The sequence below is a fragment of the Pseudopipra pipra genome, chromosome 17 (assembly GCF_036250125.1).
Source record: "Pseudopipra pipra isolate bDixPip1 chromosome 17, bDixPip1.hap1, whole genome shotgun sequence".
NCBI lineage: Eukaryota > Metazoa > Chordata > Aves > Passeriformes > Pipridae > Pseudopipra > Pseudopipra pipra.
The window spans coordinates 2,817,436-2,835,753 of NC_087565.1; the positions used below are offsets into that span (position 1 = coordinate 2,817,436).

Genomic DNA, 18,318 nt, shown 5'->3' on the forward strand with positions numbered 1-18,318 from the left:
GTGGCCATGGAGTGGCAGGGAAAGTTGGCCATGGCGCAGGATGGAGAGGCAGCCACGGCGTGGCAGGGAGAAGCTGCTTTATTGGACAGAGTGCAGGGGGCTGTGGCACGCCCCGAGCAGGGGACCCTGGGGAGGAAGCTGAGGCTGAAGACTCCAAGCCAGGGGGATGATGCAGGGCCACGGCCAGGGTGAGCGGGATGGGTGTTGGGCAGCAGCTTCCCCGTGGCTGGGCTGGCAGGAGGTGGCTGTGCCTGCGAAGGAGCAAAGACTGTGAGCAGGACGGGTGCACAGATGCGGTGGGATCCCTGGGGCTGGCATGCACCCAGCTGACCTCAGTGGATGGGCGTCACGCAGGAGACCTTGCCGCAGCCATTCCTGCAACACTTCTGGTTCCCGGAGCAGTTGGCGTCAGACTTGCACTGGTTGGTGCAGACACCCAGCATGGGGATGCCCGGGCTGACGGGTGGGCAGGTGCCAGGCTTGTCTGAAAGACAAATGGACATGGCTGAGACCTGCTGGTCCTGGCATGGGGGGCAGGGCCCACCCTGCAGCTCCTGGAGCTGTGGGCATGGCCCTGGCCCCTGCCTGCCATGGAGGAGGGACCACCATGGCTGCCGGCATTTCCCTCATTCCATGGCTTTGCCGGTTGGTGCTCCAGCCAGCTGGACTTGACGGGGATGTGTCAGGGAGACTGCGTGGCACGGTGGTCCCCAGTGGTCCTGTGCTCAGTGGTCTCGCTCAGGGACGCATGGCTGGCACAGGATACGCAGGTGTGCCATGCAGACCCGATGGCGGCCTTGGCCCTGCTGTTCCCCACAGCTGCCAGGGATGGCCCTGGCCCTGGCCATTCGTTCATGGCATGAGGGTTCAGCCCAGGCCTTGGCTGGGATCATGTGCCCCCAGACAACCTGTGCCTGGCAGTGTGGGGCCCCTGCTCCGCTGTCCCACTGCCTGCCACCGGCACTGGACTCCAGCTCTGCACCCTGCTGCCCTCCACTGCAGCCAGGCCAGTGCTATCCTGCAGGCAGCCATGGAGGTACTGGAGCCTCCGGGTCACATCCACATGTCTGCAGCTGTGGATCCCAACTCCTGAGCCCATTTCCAGAGGCTGCTCTCCATCAGGACTGGCATGGTAACTGTGCTCAGCTGGACGGCTGCAGGGCTGTGGCCAGTGCAAGGATGGGGATGATGCTATTGGGAGACTTCCCAGCGCAGGGTTGGAGCCGGGACAGTGCCCACATCCTGGGCTGGCAGCCACCCACGAGGCTGAGCAGTCAACGAGCACTGCGACGGGGAGCGGCGCAGACCCCCACCCTGTGCCCCGTCCCCAGCGTCATTCGGGATCATCCTCTCAGCCTCTGCATCGCTGAGAGGAGGAAGGGGAGAGTGTGGCCCAGCGGGAGCACACCCTGAGCCTGCCGTGCTCCCACACAGACACTGGTCCCCCTGCTGCAGCCGGACCCGCATCGGGCACCCAGGCCCGTGGCCACCACCGCACCCTGGTGCTGCCAGCTGGGATGGGCTGGGATGGGCTGTCGTGCTCCGAGCAGCACAGCCAGGAGCAGGAGAGAGTGTTACCGTCGGGCTTCTGGCAGGCCTTGCCGCAGGCCGCCGGGCAGCACTTGAGGGTGCTCTCGCAGTCGCCATCGGACTGGCACCCCACCGTGCAGTTCACCGCATCCGTCGCCGGGTCCGGGCACACGCCGGCTTTTGCTGCAAGGCAAAGGTGGGGGCGTGGGCGTGCGCTGGGGCAGCTGGCCCCGGGCAGGGCGAGGGCTGTGTGCCGTGGCAGGACATGCTGCCACCGGCCCCAGGGTTGGGTCCAGGGATGCTGCTGAGCCTAAATGCACCAGGCATGGGCTGGTGCTCACCCCGGCCCCCACCGCAGCTGCCCTGGGGCTGGGAGAGAGGGATGCTGGCTGCTCGCCGGGCGTGCTGTGACGAGCCGTGCCGGGCCCGTGCGCTCATACTCACTGGTGACATTCTGGGCGGATGCTGCCGGCAGCTCTGCCCAGAGAGCCAGGAGCCCCGCCAAGATGAGGACGCTGCGGGCCGTGGGCATGGTGCAGGAACCGGCTGCGCTGCGGCCGCCCGGCCGGCCTTTAAGCTCCTCTCCAGGTGGGGCCGGCGGGCTCGGCCTTCCGGGTGGTTCCCAAGGGCCGGGCAGGGCCAGGCTCCCCCTTCGCGCTTGCACAACCCGAGTATCAGGTATCTGCCGCTCCTGGCTGCCGACCAGGGAGGGGGAGCCTCGAGGAGACCGGGCGGCCATGCTGAGAACTCGCCCGGCAGGAATGGCAGCCAACCACCACCGGCTGCAGCCCCTGCACGCTGGACCCCAGACAGCTCCAGACTGATCCCACTGAAGTGCTGGGCTGCCATGGCCCCACACAGGGATCGGCCATGGGGATGCAGTGGTACTGCTTGCGGGCAGCGTAGCAGGCGCGGGTGCACCAGGGACAGGGCACGACCTGTCCCTACTTGGACTCACCCTGTGCCGCCCTGGCCACAGTCATGAGCTTGAATGGAGCCCCTGGCCTGGGTCACCAGTGTCCAGAGGCTGGGAGGAACTGATGGTGCAGACAGGGCTGCAGATCGGCTCTGCTGCTGCTCACCCAATTCCTGCTCCTGTTCCAGACGCTGTTCTCCTCCTGCTCTGGGTCCTCAACTGAAGGGCCCTCCAGGCTGTCTGTGCCTTGGGCAGACACCCGACCCAGGGCTCCCCTGCACTTCCCCAGAGCAGCCATGGGAGCTCTGCCCGGCTGCCATCTCATCCCATGGCCCCCATTATCCTTGCAGTCTCCCACAGCCCCAGGGATGCGGACAGACTGTCTGGCAGCACCGGATGGGCAAGTGGCTGGTGGGGAATAAACCATTGGCAAATGCACCCAGTGCTCCAGGACTTGGTGCTGGGACTGTACAACCCCGGAACCCCTCGGTGTGTCCAGGATACCCTGACCAGAACATGTCTGGTGGGCCAGGACACTTCACGGTGCCTGCCAGTGTCGAGCCAGGGCTGGTTTGGTCGGGCCCAGCTCGCCCACCCAACGTGGCTGCCCTGCTCACCTCAGAGTTTGCCAACTCTGCCAGTGCTCATCTCCTCCACAGCCTCCTGTAGGAGGGTGAGACCTGCCCTGTCCCTGGTGATGTGCCCTTGCTCCTGGCAGAGTCTGCAGAGGCAGCCCCAGCTCCGAGTTGGAGCATCCTGCAAACCTGCATGGGCCGGGGTGCCTGGGGCTGGGACATGATCCCTGCCTGAGTCACGAGCTGGTGTCTGCTCTGGCGGGGTCCGTCTCCAGGTAATTTAACCCCACAGTCAACAATGTGGCACGGTGGCGTGGCAGTAAATCAGTAACTGTTTGCCTTTGCCTGTGGTCCCCTCCCTGCCTGGGTGTTTATGCAGGAACAGGAGCCTGCACAGATGGCTCAGGCTCCTGCCCCACCACTGTGCCGTGTGTCACCACAGTGGGAGCAACACGGGGGGATAGGCAGAGGCTTGGAGCAGCAAGGAGATCAGCAGGGCAGTCTTTGTCCCTGTGCCCTCCAGGATGGGGACCTGCCAGGCAGCTGCCAGGACCTGGCCATGCTCAGGCTGACTGGGATGCTCCCACTCTGGGTCCCAGTGGTAACACTGTTTAGGGAGCTGGGCTGGGCTGACTTAGGATGCCACGAATCAAGGCAACTGTGTTGCAGCCCAGTGGCCCCAGAGCCAGGGCTGGGACAGGATGCCGTGGTGGTGGGGTGGGATAGGGGTGGTAATGGCTGGGAGGTGGGAGCGCTGCCCACCGGAATGGAAGCTCTGTCCTTGCATGATGATATGCAGGAACAGAGCCCACCTGGACCCAGCAGCAGCTTCCCTGGAGCAGCAGCACCGCTGCCATTCCCACACTGCACACCCAGGCTCACTGTCCCCACTGTCAGGGAGGGGCTGACCTGGTGTCCCGCCATGGCTGAGCTGCAGTTCCCATGCCAGTGTTGTCCTTGAGGGTCATTGCCCTGGTCTGACCCTGTGATGGCTTTGCCCTAGTGCAGGGTGACCTCAGCGTGGGGTGACCTTGGTGCTGGCAGTGAGCAGCTGGCACTGTGAGGGTGTGAGGGTGGATGCCAGCAGTGGGGCTGCAGCAGACCAGCTGGACAGGAGCAGACAGGAGTCCAGAAATGGGCTCATGGCAGGAGATGAGGGGGAAACCACAGAGGAAGATGAGAGCTGTGGGGAGCAGCGTGGGTGCCAGTGGGTTTGCCCACAGTTGCGCCTCAGTCCCAGGGTGCCTGGCTGGCTGCTGAGGGGATGATCCAGCTGGGGCTGCCCCCAGCCAGCAGAGCAGCTGGAGTGAGCATGCTGGTGACAGCGCCAGTGGCTCCAGCCCACACAGTCAGCATCACCTTCCGGGAGACAGGAGTGCTTTGGCTCCTGTCCCCAGTGTGTGGCATTCGGTATATTGCCGTCCCCACCCTGGCTCTGCCAGGTGCTTCCTCAGAACAGGCTGAGGGCAGCTTTGGGAACGCAGGGGTCTGCCAGCATGGCTGTGGGCTACTGTCCCCATGGCGAGGGGAGGATCCTGGCTGAGAACATGGTCTCAGCAGACCTGAGCATGACCCCAGAGGCTCTTCCCTACCACATCCCTGGGGAGCTGTGCCCCCTACTGCTAACCCTGGTCATGCTGGCTGCGCCCAAGCCTCGCGCGTGACTGTGACTCCTGCATGGCAGCAGGGAAGGTGCCAGAGTCACGTCTCCTGACTGCTGAGAGAATGCAGTCAATGATTAAAAGGGGCACCTGAGCAGGGACCCAGCTTCCCGCTGCTGGCACAGAGCAGGGGCAGCAAGTACAGGGATAGAGAGGGACATGCCATCCTCTGGAGATGCTGGGCCCCTCAGCTAGCAGTGTAGGGTCCCCACACCACGGGCATGGGCTGGTGCATGGGGGATCTGGCCCCTCGGATCCAGCTGTGCATCTGCCAGCAGCCGAGGGCTCCCACCACACTGGCACATCCTACCACCACTGAGCCCCCCACTGCCCACGCTGCCCACACGGCGCAGACCTCGGCGACCCTGCTCCGAGGCATGGCCGCAGCCTCAGTGGTGCGTGGGTGCTCTGGAGCTGGGGAAGTGCCTGGCTCTGTGCTGATGGGAGTGCTCCTACCTGCTCATTTCACTGGCACCCTGGCCCCAGCCAACCCTGCAGCGCTCCCAGAGCCAGTGGGAGCGGCCACCCTGAGACGCCCAGCACTCACCTTCGCCCCCAGTAGGAGCCGCCTGGAGATGGGCACACAGGGCCAGGATGCCCACGAGCAAAACGACCACGGTCTTCATGGCGGTGCCACAGGTACGGATGGGCAGCACAGGTTGGTGGGGGTTTATATCCGCATGGGGCCGGGGAGGGGCCACGCACAACCTGCGTGTGCCGAAACTCTCTGACGCTGCGTGTCACAGCCGTGCCCGAGGCGGTGACGGCCATGCAACGTTCCTGCCTGAGAAATGATTTACCTGGCCCTGTCCAGCCCTGGCAACCAGGCTACAGCTGGTGGGAGGACGGCACCCTCAGCACCCCCATGGGGAGAGGGAGATGTGGCCATGGGCTGGGGTCACCCCATAGCCACAGGGAGCCCAGAACTGCCCAGGTGTGACGAGCGATTAGATGGGTTTGTGGGATGGGAACCCATGGGGGAGGACTGGTCAGGAGGATGTTCTCTGGAGGCTGCTGTCCTGGCAGTGTGCCAGGGGGGGCGTTCTGGCACAGAGCACCTGGGGGCCTGTCCATGGCTGTGCCCATCCTGGGGACCTGGTGCTTGCCTGCCCCAGTCCCGGCCTGGTGCCCGCATCCTGCCATGTCTGCCTGTGGAGCCGCAGGGGACAGCTGGCTGGGTCCCCGCGGGCGAGCATGGCCTCAGGGGGAGCAGAGCGTGGGAAGCCTCCACAATGTGCTGGGCACACCCATTGCCCTTCACCGAGCACCATTCCTCCGTGGGGACAGGCCGGTGGCTGGGTGCCGGCACGTCGCTGGCTGCAGCTGTGTCCCAGCAGACGGGTGCTGTGGAGGGGTCAGCACCGGGGCTGTCTCTCACCTCACTCTGCCCCAGGACTGGTGGGAGGCGACCCTGGGATGCCCAAGGTCAGTGGTGCAGGGAGGTCACAGGGAGCCCAGCACAGCTGAGAGTGTGAAGGGTGACCGTGTCGAGGGTGAGGTGCACTCCCTGCTCACAGGGACCCCATGGTGATGCCACTGCTGTGCCCTGAGACCTGCCAAGCATGACCTTTGCTTCCTGCACCCCATCCCATGCAGGCAGTGGCACAGCCCAGGGGCTGCTCCATGCTCCTCTCACTGTTGAACTGTGGCCACACTGGCACATCTTTCTGTGCCTTGCCAAACAGCAAAGGGCACTTGCAGGTGCTGCTGGCAGGTTGGGCAGAGGCAGCTTGGATTAGGGGGCACAGCAGGGGACTGGTGGGGCTGCAGCAAGGCACAGTGGGCAGCCAGGGTTCATGTGGGCGGAGAGGGGAAGGACCAGGGTTTTTGAGGGCTGGTGAAGAGACTCGTCCTGTGCTGGAGCTGGAGTTGGAGAACAGCCTCGGTCGGGGTCCTGGTATGCTGAGGGGCACCAGGGACACTCCCTGCCTGGGGGGTTGTGACAAGGCCAGCCTGGACACAGGCATCTGTGCTGAGGCCAACGTGACCTCTGTGGCCTCATCCAGGGTTTTACAGCTCAACGACCGTATTCCCCCCCTTGGAAATTCCTGTGTGCGTCATCCCAGCCGAATGCACTTGTTGCTGCCAGAACTCTGGGTCTGAAGCAAAGGGAACCGTGAGCAGGAATTAGGGGCTTTGAGAGCAGCTTGATCACGTGCATGGGGTTTCTTTGGGTGACACCTTTGCCCCGATGTGACGTGTGCTGCAGTGCCATGGTGACGATGTGAGGGTCACCAGCTTCTCCCGAGCAGCCCTGGCCCTTCAGCTGGTGCTGGCGACTCTGGTATCTGTAGGGTTTCGGTCTCGTGCTCTTCCTCGTCCGGCTGCTGTGTGACTGATGTGTGTCACGGCGTGGAGTGGCATCAACGATGGCGTGTGCCAGTCCTGCGGCACATGGCAGTGTGAGCCTGGTGTGCCCTTCTGCCACGGGGATGTGAGGAATGGACCCCCTGGTCTGAGCAGCCCTCTCCCCACTCGTAGCCCCCTCCCTCCCGCAGCCCGTCCCCGCCGGTGCCGCTGGCGACACATCCCGTCCCCTCCCGCCGCGTCTCCGCTCCGGGGGCCGGTCCCGTCCCGGCCCCGGCGCCGATCCCGGGCGGCGGCCGGCAGAGGAGGCTGTTGTTCCGCCGGAGCGGACCGGGAGCAGGGCCGGGAGCGGGGCCGGGCTCCGGCAGCAGGGCCCCGTTCCCGTCCCCGGATAAGGCACCGGCCGGGCCGGGACCCCGGCGGAGACCCAGCGTAAGAAGGATGTGGAGCTTTTGGAGCGCATCCAGAGGAGGCCACGGAGATGCTCTGAGGGCTCGAGCACCTCTGCTCTAGAACCAGGCTGGGAGAGCTGATGTTCAGCCTAGGGAAGAGGAGGCTCCGGGGAGACCTTAGAGCCCCTTCCAGTGCCTAAAGGGGCTCCAAGAGAGCTAGAGAGGGACTTCAGACAAGGGCCTGGGGGGCCAGGACAAGGAGGGAATGGCTTCAAACTAAGATAGGGCTGGGTTTGATTAGAGATTAGGAAGGAATTCTGCCCTTCGAGGACAGTGAGAAACTGGAACAGGCTGTCCAGAGAAGCTGTGGCTGCCCCATCCCTGGAAGCGTTCAAAGCCAGGTTGAATGGGGCTTGGAGCAACCTAATGATTGTACTGGAAGGCGTCCCTGCCCTTGCATTCCACAACACACATCTGTGTGGGGGAGGCAGGAGTGGCACCCCTTCCCCAGCACCCCGTCCCCGGAGCTGGTGGGGTTGTGACCACCACGGTGAGGCCAAGATGAAGCACAAGGGCCCGGGCTGGGATGGTGCTGGCTGCTCACAGCTCTGTGTCACGCCCGGTGCCCGGCTGGTGGCACGGCCACGCACGGCGCCTGGCTGGCGGCGCGGCAAGGCGGCCTCCCAAAATGGGGTTTTTATTACAGCCATACATCACGGCGGCGGCCTGATGTGGGCAGACGGCGGTGATTTTTCTTCATGGTTTACAGACAAATGAGGGGAAGGAAAATTGATGTGAACTTTGCTATAGTGAGAGGTCGGGCGCGGGCAGGGAGCTGGTTATGGATGAGCCAGGGACTGCCGGGGCCCCCTGCTCCAGGCCAGAGGGATGGGAGCACTGGCAGCAGCAGGGTTGGGAGCGTCGTGTCCAGCGTAGAGACCATGCTCCAGAGGGTTGGGAGAGGAGAGGTTCCCATCCCTGTAGGAGGGATGCCTGGAGGGATGCTTTGCTGCTCGGGGAGGAGGGAGCCCATGTGGGCAGGGTTATGCATTCCAGCACGGTTTGGCCTTGCAGTGACGGGCGGGCTTCTGTCGCCGGCTGCTGGTGAGACCTTGGCTGCTCTCACCACAATTAAAGTTGCCTCCAAATGCCACGGTCCTGCCCAGTGTAGGATAACAGCTAATATCCTCCAATAGCAGCTATCAGCTTCTCCATACGGTCCATAAATATTAATAAAATTCTAATTAGTTCCTTTAAATACATTGCCTAAATTAAGCGTTTCCAGGGCAATAAATCAGCGGTGGGTTGGCTGCTCACCCTGCTCACGCCCATTGCACGGATCACCAGCGACTGATAAACCCCATAACCCCTCCCCTTAGATCCAAGGAGGAGAGGGACCCAGGCACAGTGCATGAGCAGGAAACACCCTCTGACCCTCATCAGCAGTAATTCTTTAATGTATTTTCCCAGGTGTGCCTGTTTTGCATTTCCAGTGATTTGCTCAGTACTAGGGCTGCCCGTGCCTCACCCTGGCAGCCAGTGCCTCTGCATTGATGTCCTTGTGCTGGCGAGCTCCTCTGGAAGCTCTGCTCCAGCTTCAGCAGTGCCACATGTTTCCTGGCACTGAACAACCCCTGACCCACAAAGCAGGAGGGACCGGGCCTGAGAGCTGCAGGAGTGCTGGGTGGGGGCAGCCGGAGGCCGGCATGTTCATGAGCCCAGGTGAGCCCACTGCTGCTGCCCGGCAGCCTCTGGCCTTCATCCCCACCTCTGATTCTTCCTTTTCCTTCTCCAGGGAGGTGGCAGCACTGAGGATCCTGCTCAGATCTGGCTGAGGATCCTGAGCCAGAGGAGATGGGATCCCTTCAAAGGTGCTGTATGTGAGGGGTGAGTGTGTGCACAGGGTGACATTGCACATGGGGGTGTGCAGGGGGATGGAGCATGGGCTGGAGTGGCACATCTGCGGGGGGCACAGTGCCCATCCTTCTGGTGCTCTGGCTTTGGCAGTACTGGAAAAGAACAAACAACAAACTCATTTGCTTGAGGGGGAATTAATACAGTGTGAAGCCTGTAGTGGGTGATTTAAGAAGTGAATTTAAAATCTCAACACAAATAGATTTTTTTTTATAAGGTCAGAGGAAAGATTAAATGCTACAGACAAGCACAGCACTTGCCATTTCCAGCATCGCTTTCACCATAAATATTTTGGGCTGGTGCCACATCCCTGTGCTGCCCACGTGGGTCTGAGCCTGCTCGCTGTGGCAGTGCTGGGTGAGCACCCCGTGGAGGGCAGGATGCCTCACCATCCACTTCCTCACCAGATTGCTGCTGGCACACGGGAGCAGCCAGTGATGCTCCATAGTGAGAGGGAGGAGAGGTGATGTGTGGGGTTACACTGCTGGTGGCATCAGAGAAACCACCTGTAACTGCCCCAGCTCAGGCAGGATCTGTCCCCAGACCCCTCCGGTGCTCCTGCCAGCCTGTGATGGGGCTGGTGGTGCAGGGGGAGCCCAAGCTGTGGTGCCCTCCTGGCACAGCATGCACCCACTGCCAGCTCCCACCTCCTCCTCCTGGTGCCTGGCAGGTTCTGGGATTGATGGCAAGAGATTTGAAAGGCTCCAAATGCGGAGGTTATAGCGCTGAGCCACCCCCATCCATCACCGGCCGTTCATTACCAAGTAACACCCTGCACACTGGGCTGATTTCACACCTTATCTGAACCCAGCAGCTGTGCCCTAAATCCTGAGTGCCGAGACTGTCTGGAGGAATTCGGCTGCCTGTGCTTAAAATTAGTGTTAGCATCTATCATTTCCCTACACCAAATGGCTTTTGTGTCGGCACTTGGCAGCGCTCATCCGTCACCGGGGCTCTGGGCTGCCCAGCGCCGTGCCCTCTCCGTCACTGTCACAGGACCCCTCGTTGGCAAAATGTCACCCAAAGGACAAGTACAGCAGCTTGTCCTCTTCCTTCAGCCAGTCTGGTTGGCAGTGCCAGCAGTGTGGGCATCCTCTGTCCCCTCGGCACGGCTGGCACCAGCTCTGCTCTCTCTCTCCTTTCAGCCCCACTGCAGCCAGGTACTGGCACAACCTGACACCCCTCCCTGGATGTCTTCTCCTCCTTGCTGCCTCTGGTGCCACGGTGCCAGCACAGCCACGGGGCCGGACCCCTCTGGCTGCGGTGCCCACAGCCATTCCTGGTGAGATGAGACTTTCCTGCCAGGCTGGTGCCGCCGGAGCTGTCGGTGTGATGAAAAGCCTCCCGCAGCAATGCAGATAACATACAAGCACAGGTCAGGCGAGGCCCCTGTAGCCCATCCATCAGGCACAGCAGCTACAGGCGCTCCTGGTGCCACCATCTGATGCACGTTATCCGGCACAAATGTGTTTCTTCCCCCAAGGTTAAACGGATGAGTGAGGTTCAGGCGCTGACAGCTCCGCCTGCCCCGCGCCAGCGATAAACGAGCTGCAAGAACCAGAAAAAAAAAAAAGGTTTGTTTTCTGTCAAATGCTCCTTTTGATGGTGCTGGCACAAGGAAGGCGGCAGTGCCAAGATGAGTGTGAGGATGGGGATCCGCTCCTGGCATGACCGCAGGGCAGGTGGCAATGGGCACCATCCAGCTGTGTTGGGTGCCACCGTGTCACCAGTGGTGAGAGGCAGGAGCAAGAGCTTAGTTGAATGCTGGAGCACCGAGAGGTGCTGGCAGCAGGCACTTGGTGTGGTTGTCAAGCCACGTTGGGACTGGCAGGGATCGGGTGGCATGGCAGCGAGCCTGATCCTTCCCAAGATGCCCACCTGCCCTGGGTGCTGCCTGCAATGCCCTAAGGGTGCTTCCAGGCATGGGTCCCCCTCCCTGTGTGGTGTCCCCGCCAGGCTGCTGCTGCCCCGCTCAATGTCACACTCGGGGCCTGTCAATGTGAAAAAGGTTTGCAGGCGATAAGCGATGGGGCTGCGGCCGCGCCGCCCGCGCGTGATTTACTGCGGCGGCGCTAACGGAGCGCAGATTTTTCTTAATCTAAATTGAAAACTACTCAAGTAGAAAAATAATTTCATTGCTTCATCGTGAAGGGGCGGGGGGAGAGGGAGGGGAAGAGCTGTGCCAGGGCAGGCAGGGCTGGGGCTGCCTGCACCCCCCGTGACACCAGTCCCCAAGGCCTCGGGCAGCTCTTACGCTGGAGACGTGCAACAACTGCTCTGGGTCGGGCAGAAAAACCTGGCTGTGTGGGGAGGGGGCACCTGCCAGGGCTTGGCTCTGGGGCAGTGTGGAATTACAGCCTGCTTCTGGCTGTAACGCAGGACCCCAGTGCCGGTTGATGCCAGCACAGGTGGGGATGTGCAGCCTGGCAGAGACATTGGTAATTTGGAGCGCAAGAGAATTCTGGAAGCATTTGCTGAGCTGGATAATAACGTGCCCAGTGAGCTGCATCCCATGCACGCCGCCAAATTAAAGAAATTTTTTTCCCCTTTAATTTAAAAGTCACCATTGGGAAATCTCCGCCGGCCGCAGCCATGATTTCCCCCAGGCTGCCTTTCTGGAGAAATCTTTAATTTTGATTGTCACACGTTGTGGAGTTTAACTCAGCGAAGCAGAGCCATAAATAAGGTGCTCCTCCAGCACCCAGGCTTCAGCTGTACTTGGGGGACAGCGAGTGGCACTGGCATGGGTGGGGAGCAGGGAGAGCCTGACCACAGCCACCCTCTCCCTCTGCCCACCCTCTGCTCCGTGCCCAGCCTCTTTACAGCTTGATTTCACAGGTCAGCAACCTTTAATTACCCGTGTCAGTCCCCACCCCACCCACCAAATGATCCGCAAGTTTATGAAAATCTCATTAACCATAATGCCACAGCTGGTTTCTCCTGCCAGCACCAGCCCCCTCCGGCCCCTGCCATGCTGCAGGCTCAGCCAGTGCTCTGCCTTGTCACCCGGGAACAAGCATGCAGGGACCCTGGGCAGGAACTGTGGCAGGCTTTCAGGGTGGGAACTAGCATGTGACCCCAGCAAGGGGCCTGTCCTCTCCCTCCTGGGGCCTGACGAGGGTACCTCCCAGCAGCTCTGTGAGCAATTAGGAAGAGAGAAGGGATTCAGGCAGCTCCCTTTGGCACAGAGCTGGCACAGCAGTGCTGGGTAAGCTCAGGAAAGGTTACACCATTTGCATTTTACCCTTCAGTAATTCCACACTTATGGGTGCAATTAAGCAGCAGCCTGGCATTATGAAGCTATCAGGGTGGAGAGACCTGAATCCCAACGAACTCCGTGTGCGTGCCCATCCCAGACTGTTCCATCTGCCTGCAGTGACACCATGGTGATGTTGGCGGGCTGCAGGGATGGGCCTGGACTCCATCAGATGCCTGTTTTTCCCCTGCCTGTGGCTCAGCCCTGCCCTGGCAGCCGGGTGCTGGGTTTGGTGCTTGTGGTGGATGTGCAGAGATGCTGTGAAGGGGGACCATGTGTTGGCAGGGCAGGATGGCAGCCACAGCAGGACCAGGACCAGGCTGGTGCTGTACTTGTCACCACAACAAAGCATCTGATCTGATGTTCCTCTCTGAAGAACAGCCTCTAGCCTGCTTTGTTTTACAAATGAATCACTGATGCTGCAGTGCTGGTCAGACTGAGATGCCTGTCCTGGCACCAGCATCCCTCCAAGATCCCCTCCTGCGGGAGAACAGGGACTCTGTGGCTGTTCTCCCTTCCCTCTTTGGTGGGACACCGGGCTGGGAGAACCACTGCCTTCCCCTTCAAGCTTCAGCCCAGTTTAATTCAACAGTTTTGAGTCCCAGCTCATGATTTCTGCAGCAATTTGGGTTGAGATTTCTCTCTTTCCCTCCATTATCCACTCTGATTAACTCAGCTGGCCCTGTCAGCTCCCATTCCGGCGCGGGGAGCCCTGTGAGAGCCTGTTAAAATGCATGAGCCTGTGGCAGTCGCTCCGCTGCCCAGCAAGGCTGAACTGAGGGAAAGGGCTGCAGGCAGAGGGGCCACAGTGGGGGAGCTGGGGGCTGTGGGGGTCTGAGGCCGGGGTGCAGGTGCCCTGGGGGTGCTGGTGTCCCTCTCTCCGTGCTGGCAGCACAGGGGTGTCCCATCCAGGAGCTGAGCCAGGTGGGCACCCCGTGGGGTGCAGGGCCCAGTTGTCCCCACGTGCCAGGCTGCTGCATCTTCCCCCCTGCGAAGGCTCATTTCCCATTCCAGCTCTGCCTTGTTCCCTTTTTCTCATTTTAATAAAGACGAAAGCATCCGGAAACACGGCTGCACCCGCCAAAGAGCGGGATCTGACATAATTAAAAAGTGGCTTCAATCAGGCTGTTTTCCTAATGGTTTGTCATATCAGCCCGCACGGCCCTGCACCCCCTGTGCTCCCAACCCCCTGAGGCATCATTTACATTTCTTAATAACCCCTCATTAATATTCATGACGTGGGGAGGGTAATAACGGCTGAGTGCACACCACTAATTCAATTTCGGCGAGCCTCAGTGTGTTTAGTTAATCACCGGGGGACCTGGGTTACTCAGTACAATTATTTATTCGGAATTAGATCTCGAGGCATCTGGGTTGAAACCTGAACTCGGAATAAAATTAAGCCAGGATTCTCCTCCTCGCCTCTTCCTCCCGCCGCCGCTCCCAGCCATGGTTCTGAGCATCCCCTGCAGCCCCGCTGTGCCGGGAGGAGGGAATGGTGTTTCCATTCCGAGATTGTCGCAGTGCCTGGGGCTTCTCCCCATCACCGGCGGCTCCTCTGTGCCCATCCCCAGGGAGAAGAGTCAGGAAAGGTCCAGGAACATGGGCAGCACCAGGGATGAACCCACAGACCCTGTGGAAGGTGGGTGCCCGGGGACATGGAGCCAAGATTTATGGGCTCCTCGCTCTCCTGACCAAGGCAAGTCCCAGGGTTTGCTCCAGCCCCTGGCCTGACTTTGCTGCTTGCTCCACCTGGGAAAGGCTGGTACCAGCCCCACATAGCACCCACCATCCAGGGTGGTCACTCATCCCCATCCTTCGTTTATTCTCTTGAGAGCTTTTTTATTACTTTAATTTTGCTCCTGGTTTCACTTCTCAGTTCAATATATAGTCCCTGTGCTCCAGCTCCCCTTATTGGATAAAAAGCCCGTTATTGAATCCTGCCCTGCAGGACTGGGTGAGAACTGGGTTTCCTGGGTAGCAACGCGGCCCCTCAGTTCCTAGAATTCCTGATTTTGTTTTTTTGAATGTGCCCCTCTGGCCTTGAGTCCTGCCAGGGAGGTGAACTGAACGTTTTCTGTCCCTTTGTCTAACAAGAACCTCGAGGTGTGAGGTGCTGGCCTTGCTGGCCATGCTCAGGTTGGGGCTTTTCTCTTAGCTGAATATTGTTGTGGTTATCACTGGAGGGGGGAGGGTGTCAGACTTCCCAGTAGCTGAATCCTGTTCCCAGTATATGCCAGTACCCCTCGAGGGTCTGCAAATTTGGTGGTTTCACAGCTGGGGAATTATCTGAACACTCAACACCCCAAAGCCAGATGAGCCCATAATTATCTTCTATTTATCTCATCTTTAACATGCAGATTTGTTGAGTTAATTTTGCCATGACTGATCTCCTGTATTTTCTTGAAACAACAGGGGATGCAAGGACTCTTTCAAAAACATTATATATATTTTTAATTTCCTGAGTGTTCTCAAACCAGTTCTCCTGCTGAGATAACTGCGTAATAGCTGCGATCGTTATGAAAAATTCTTTTAGCTCAAAACTGGTTTTTTTAAAGTGCAGCTGAAATAAATTCAGTGGGATTTTTGGCACTCTCTCCTAATTATTCATATTTGTTAAATTGAGAAATGCCTCTCTCTGCCTGGGGTTCTTGTCTGGAGTTACAGGACGGTTCGTCACGACCTCAGCAAACAGAGGGGCCGTCACGTCCCTCCTGCCGCACTCAGAGCTCAGTTATTGGCCTGTTTTCAAGGTGACAGCGGTTAATGACGCTGGGTATAAATAGAAGTGTGTTGTCAATAAACGCTGGCAAACAGCCTCCTGCATTCCCGAGCCTGGCTTAGCCCTGGGGAAGCATTTTTTAGAAGGTTATGGAAAAATGTGTCACGAGAAAGAGCTGATTTTGGGTGTCCCCATGGGGCAGCTCCAGGGGGGCTTTGCTGGGTGTCACAGGGACAGCAGCCCCAACCCTAACAGTGCCTAGCTCAGGATGTTGTCCACAAAAATCGGGTTCTTTACCCGGTATGTAACAAGCCAATAATTAAACACTCGAGGGAGATATTGATTATTTATCCCAGAACTGCACAAGCCTGGCTGCCCCATGGAATTACACAAATCAAGCACACCGACTATCTAAACTTCTTTTACTATATACACATTTTAGCAAACAAAGGAATTGGTGTTCATTGGCTACAAGTTACATAGTTCTCGTGTTAATTAGTGTTCTGTTGGTTGGTTAATGATTCTCTTGCTTCTCCTGCTAATCAGTCCCCACGCCCAGCCTTGCTGTTCTTTTGGGGTCAGGGGATTTCTTGGGTCATGGTCTGTGAGTGGGTGGTCACGATCTCCCCCTGCCAGGATTACCTTTTACCCATCTGGGGCTGATTTCAGGACAGTTGCTGAGTTTGGGTTTGTTAGTTTTTTCCTTGAGAGCTTTGCCAAGATGTCCCACAAATTCCGCATTCTTTGTGACCACTGTCAGAGGTAGATCCTTCTTCCCCAAGCTTTGCTAACCTCCCCCTAGCTCTGAGACAGCTGGAGCACGTGCAGCCCTAAACCTTTACAAGGCAACTCTAACAACAAGTAATTTGGTTTTTTTCCTAACACCTGGACATCACTTGGAGCCTGTTGGCCACTGTTTCTTGTCGATTAGGCTGGAAAGCTAAAATAGACTGAGCATGAAAGAACAGCCTGTCTTAGGAAAATTCAAAGAACAGCCTTTCTTAAGAAAAATTTTTCCATATTCCACACTTTGCAGCAGGGGGGCATCGCCGGTATCGGGATGGGCCCCTCGGTCCCCGCTGTGCCCGTGGGGCAGGGAGGGTCTCCCAGGGGTCGGGGTCATCACGGGGGGGATCCCACCCTCCTCCTTGGTGCCACCAAGTGGCACCAGGGGACACGCGGGATGTCCTGGGGCGGCCCTGGGGCGGCCCAGGGGCAGGGCAGGGCAGGGCTGTGCCCTGGGCCCCCCGAGGGTCCCCCGGGTGGTCCCGGACCGGGGTCGCCCCCCTGCCTCTGCCCCCCCTTTTGCGACAGCCCCGCGCTGCTCTACGGCAGTGTGGCACCCCCCCCCGCCTGGCGCTTTGCGGCAGGGCCGGCCCGCCACGCTTTACGGCAGTGTGGCAGCTCCTCCCCGCCCAGTCCCGGCTGCTCTCGCTGCTTTACGGCAGTGTCGCGCGCCCCTGGGGCTCGGCGGCAGGTTCGCGGTGCGGGCCCGGCGGGAGCGATGGATGTGGGGGAGCTGCTCAGCTACCAGGTGAGAGCGGGGGCGACGGACCGGCCCGGCCGGGGGAGGTCGCGGTGCCCAGCGCAGAGGTGCCCTCGCAGCGGGGGCGGCCCCCGGCCCGGTACCGCTCCAGCCCCGCCACCGTGCGGGGCCTGCTCGGCCGCGCTCGGTGCGCTCGCACGGGGTCCCGTTACGGCGTCGCCAAGTCTCTGGGGAGCTCTCCCCGCCCTTCGGACCCGGTTACCGGGGGCTCCCCGGGGCCGCGGCTCTGCCGGTGCCGCTTCTGACACGGACGGGCTGGAGCGTTCCCGCCCGTCGCCGGAGTGAAGCCTGGTCTCGTTCCACGTCTTTTTCGCCCTGTTTCACGACAAACCTCGCTTAATTTCATTTTTACCGGAGTCTTTTTTGAAAAGTTTTCCTTATAAAAGTTCCCCTTTACTCGGGGCGTTTTCCTTCTCTTGCCGCGTGGCCTTTGGTTGTTCTTTGTGTGCAGGTCGGTTCGCATCAGGTGCGGTGATTTATTGCCCCGGGGGAAGGTCTGGGGGGTTCCCCGTGGATCAATAAGGAGGGCGTGGGTTGCAATGCCATTTTGGTGGTTTTGCTGTGATAGCGTTGGTTGTGCTTGAGTTCTCAGCCCGACTGCAGCCGAGGGGTTTGCTGGGTGAGGGAAAACACCCCTGGACCTGCCTCCTGAGTGTGGGAGTTCCATGGGCAGCTCTACCTCTGAGCTGGGAGCACGGAATTCCTTTATGGAGTTCCTTGCTCCCAGCCATCCTGGTTTGCCTGCGGGACACAGGGGTGAAAGGAGCAGTCCCTGTTTTGAGGATGTGATGTCTTGAGATGCTCAAGGGAAAGAGGAAAAGTTGCAGTTGAGTTTGAGAAGTTCCTCATCCTTTTTCCCAGTGGTCTCAAAGTGCTCTGGAGCTCCTCTAGATTCCTCCTTGATAATCTCCAGGGCATGTCTGTGGGTTGCTCTGTCTGGAGCATCCTTCCCCTGCTGGTCTGAGATCTGCTCCACTTCTGTATCTTTTTTATCTTTTTTTTTAATGTGATTTCTCAATATCTAATTAGAATTATCATTCCTCACGTTCCTTTAATTCTTTGGCCTTCTCCGAAGGGTGCCAATGTCTGGGATGCAGGCTAAGGCACAGGGAGGTAAACCTGAAGTTTGAAATTCTTTTAACCAGGTTCTGGTTTGGGGTTTTCCATATTTGGTTTTTCTCTCGCTCTGAGAAGGTGAAAGTCTGCAAATGTGTGAGTGCAAATGCAAATCAGACACCTCTATTTTTTAAAGGCTTCTCTGAGTTATTTCTCAATTTATTTATGATGGGTTATTTTTTATATATGTGAGAGAATGTGACATAAATGTAGGAAATCATACTACTGGAGAAAATACTTGATGAAATCGTTGTTGTTAGAAGAAGATACCATAGAACACGTGGTTTAGCTAAGCAAATGTGCACTTTTAATGTAGGTGGTCTTCATCTGGAAAATACATGATAATATAATATATGACTCCCACTGTGGAGGGGAGTGTCCCT

General features: G+C 59.1%; 2 protein-coding genes across 2 annotated transcripts in view; one reads left to right on the plus strand and one right to left on the minus strand.

The window, feature by feature from the left end:
- Nucleotides 1-60: 60 nt before the first annotated feature.
- Nucleotides 61-5,203, minus strand: LOC135423492 (WAP four-disulfide core domain protein 2-like). The gene is given in 5 exon segments (XM_064673772.1): nt 61-251; nt 332-484; nt 1,579-1,713; nt 1,975-2,073; nt 2,076-5,203. Coding segments are annotated over 4 exon segments (690 nt in total). The 5' UTR covers nt 2,380-5,203; the 3' UTR covers nt 61-251; nt 332.
- Nucleotides 5,204-16,680: 11,477 nt separating this feature from the next.
- Nucleotides 16,681-18,318, plus strand: part of CTNNBL1 (catenin beta like 1) — a 48,273-nt gene continuing 46,635 nt past the window's right edge. The window contains exon 1 of the mRNA XM_064673774.1: nt 16,681-16,807. Coding sequence (XP_064529844.1) covers nt 16,778-16,807 — 30 coding nt within the window. The 5' untranslated portion in view covers nt 16,681-16,777. The remainder of the gene's footprint in view (nt 16,808-18,318) is intronic.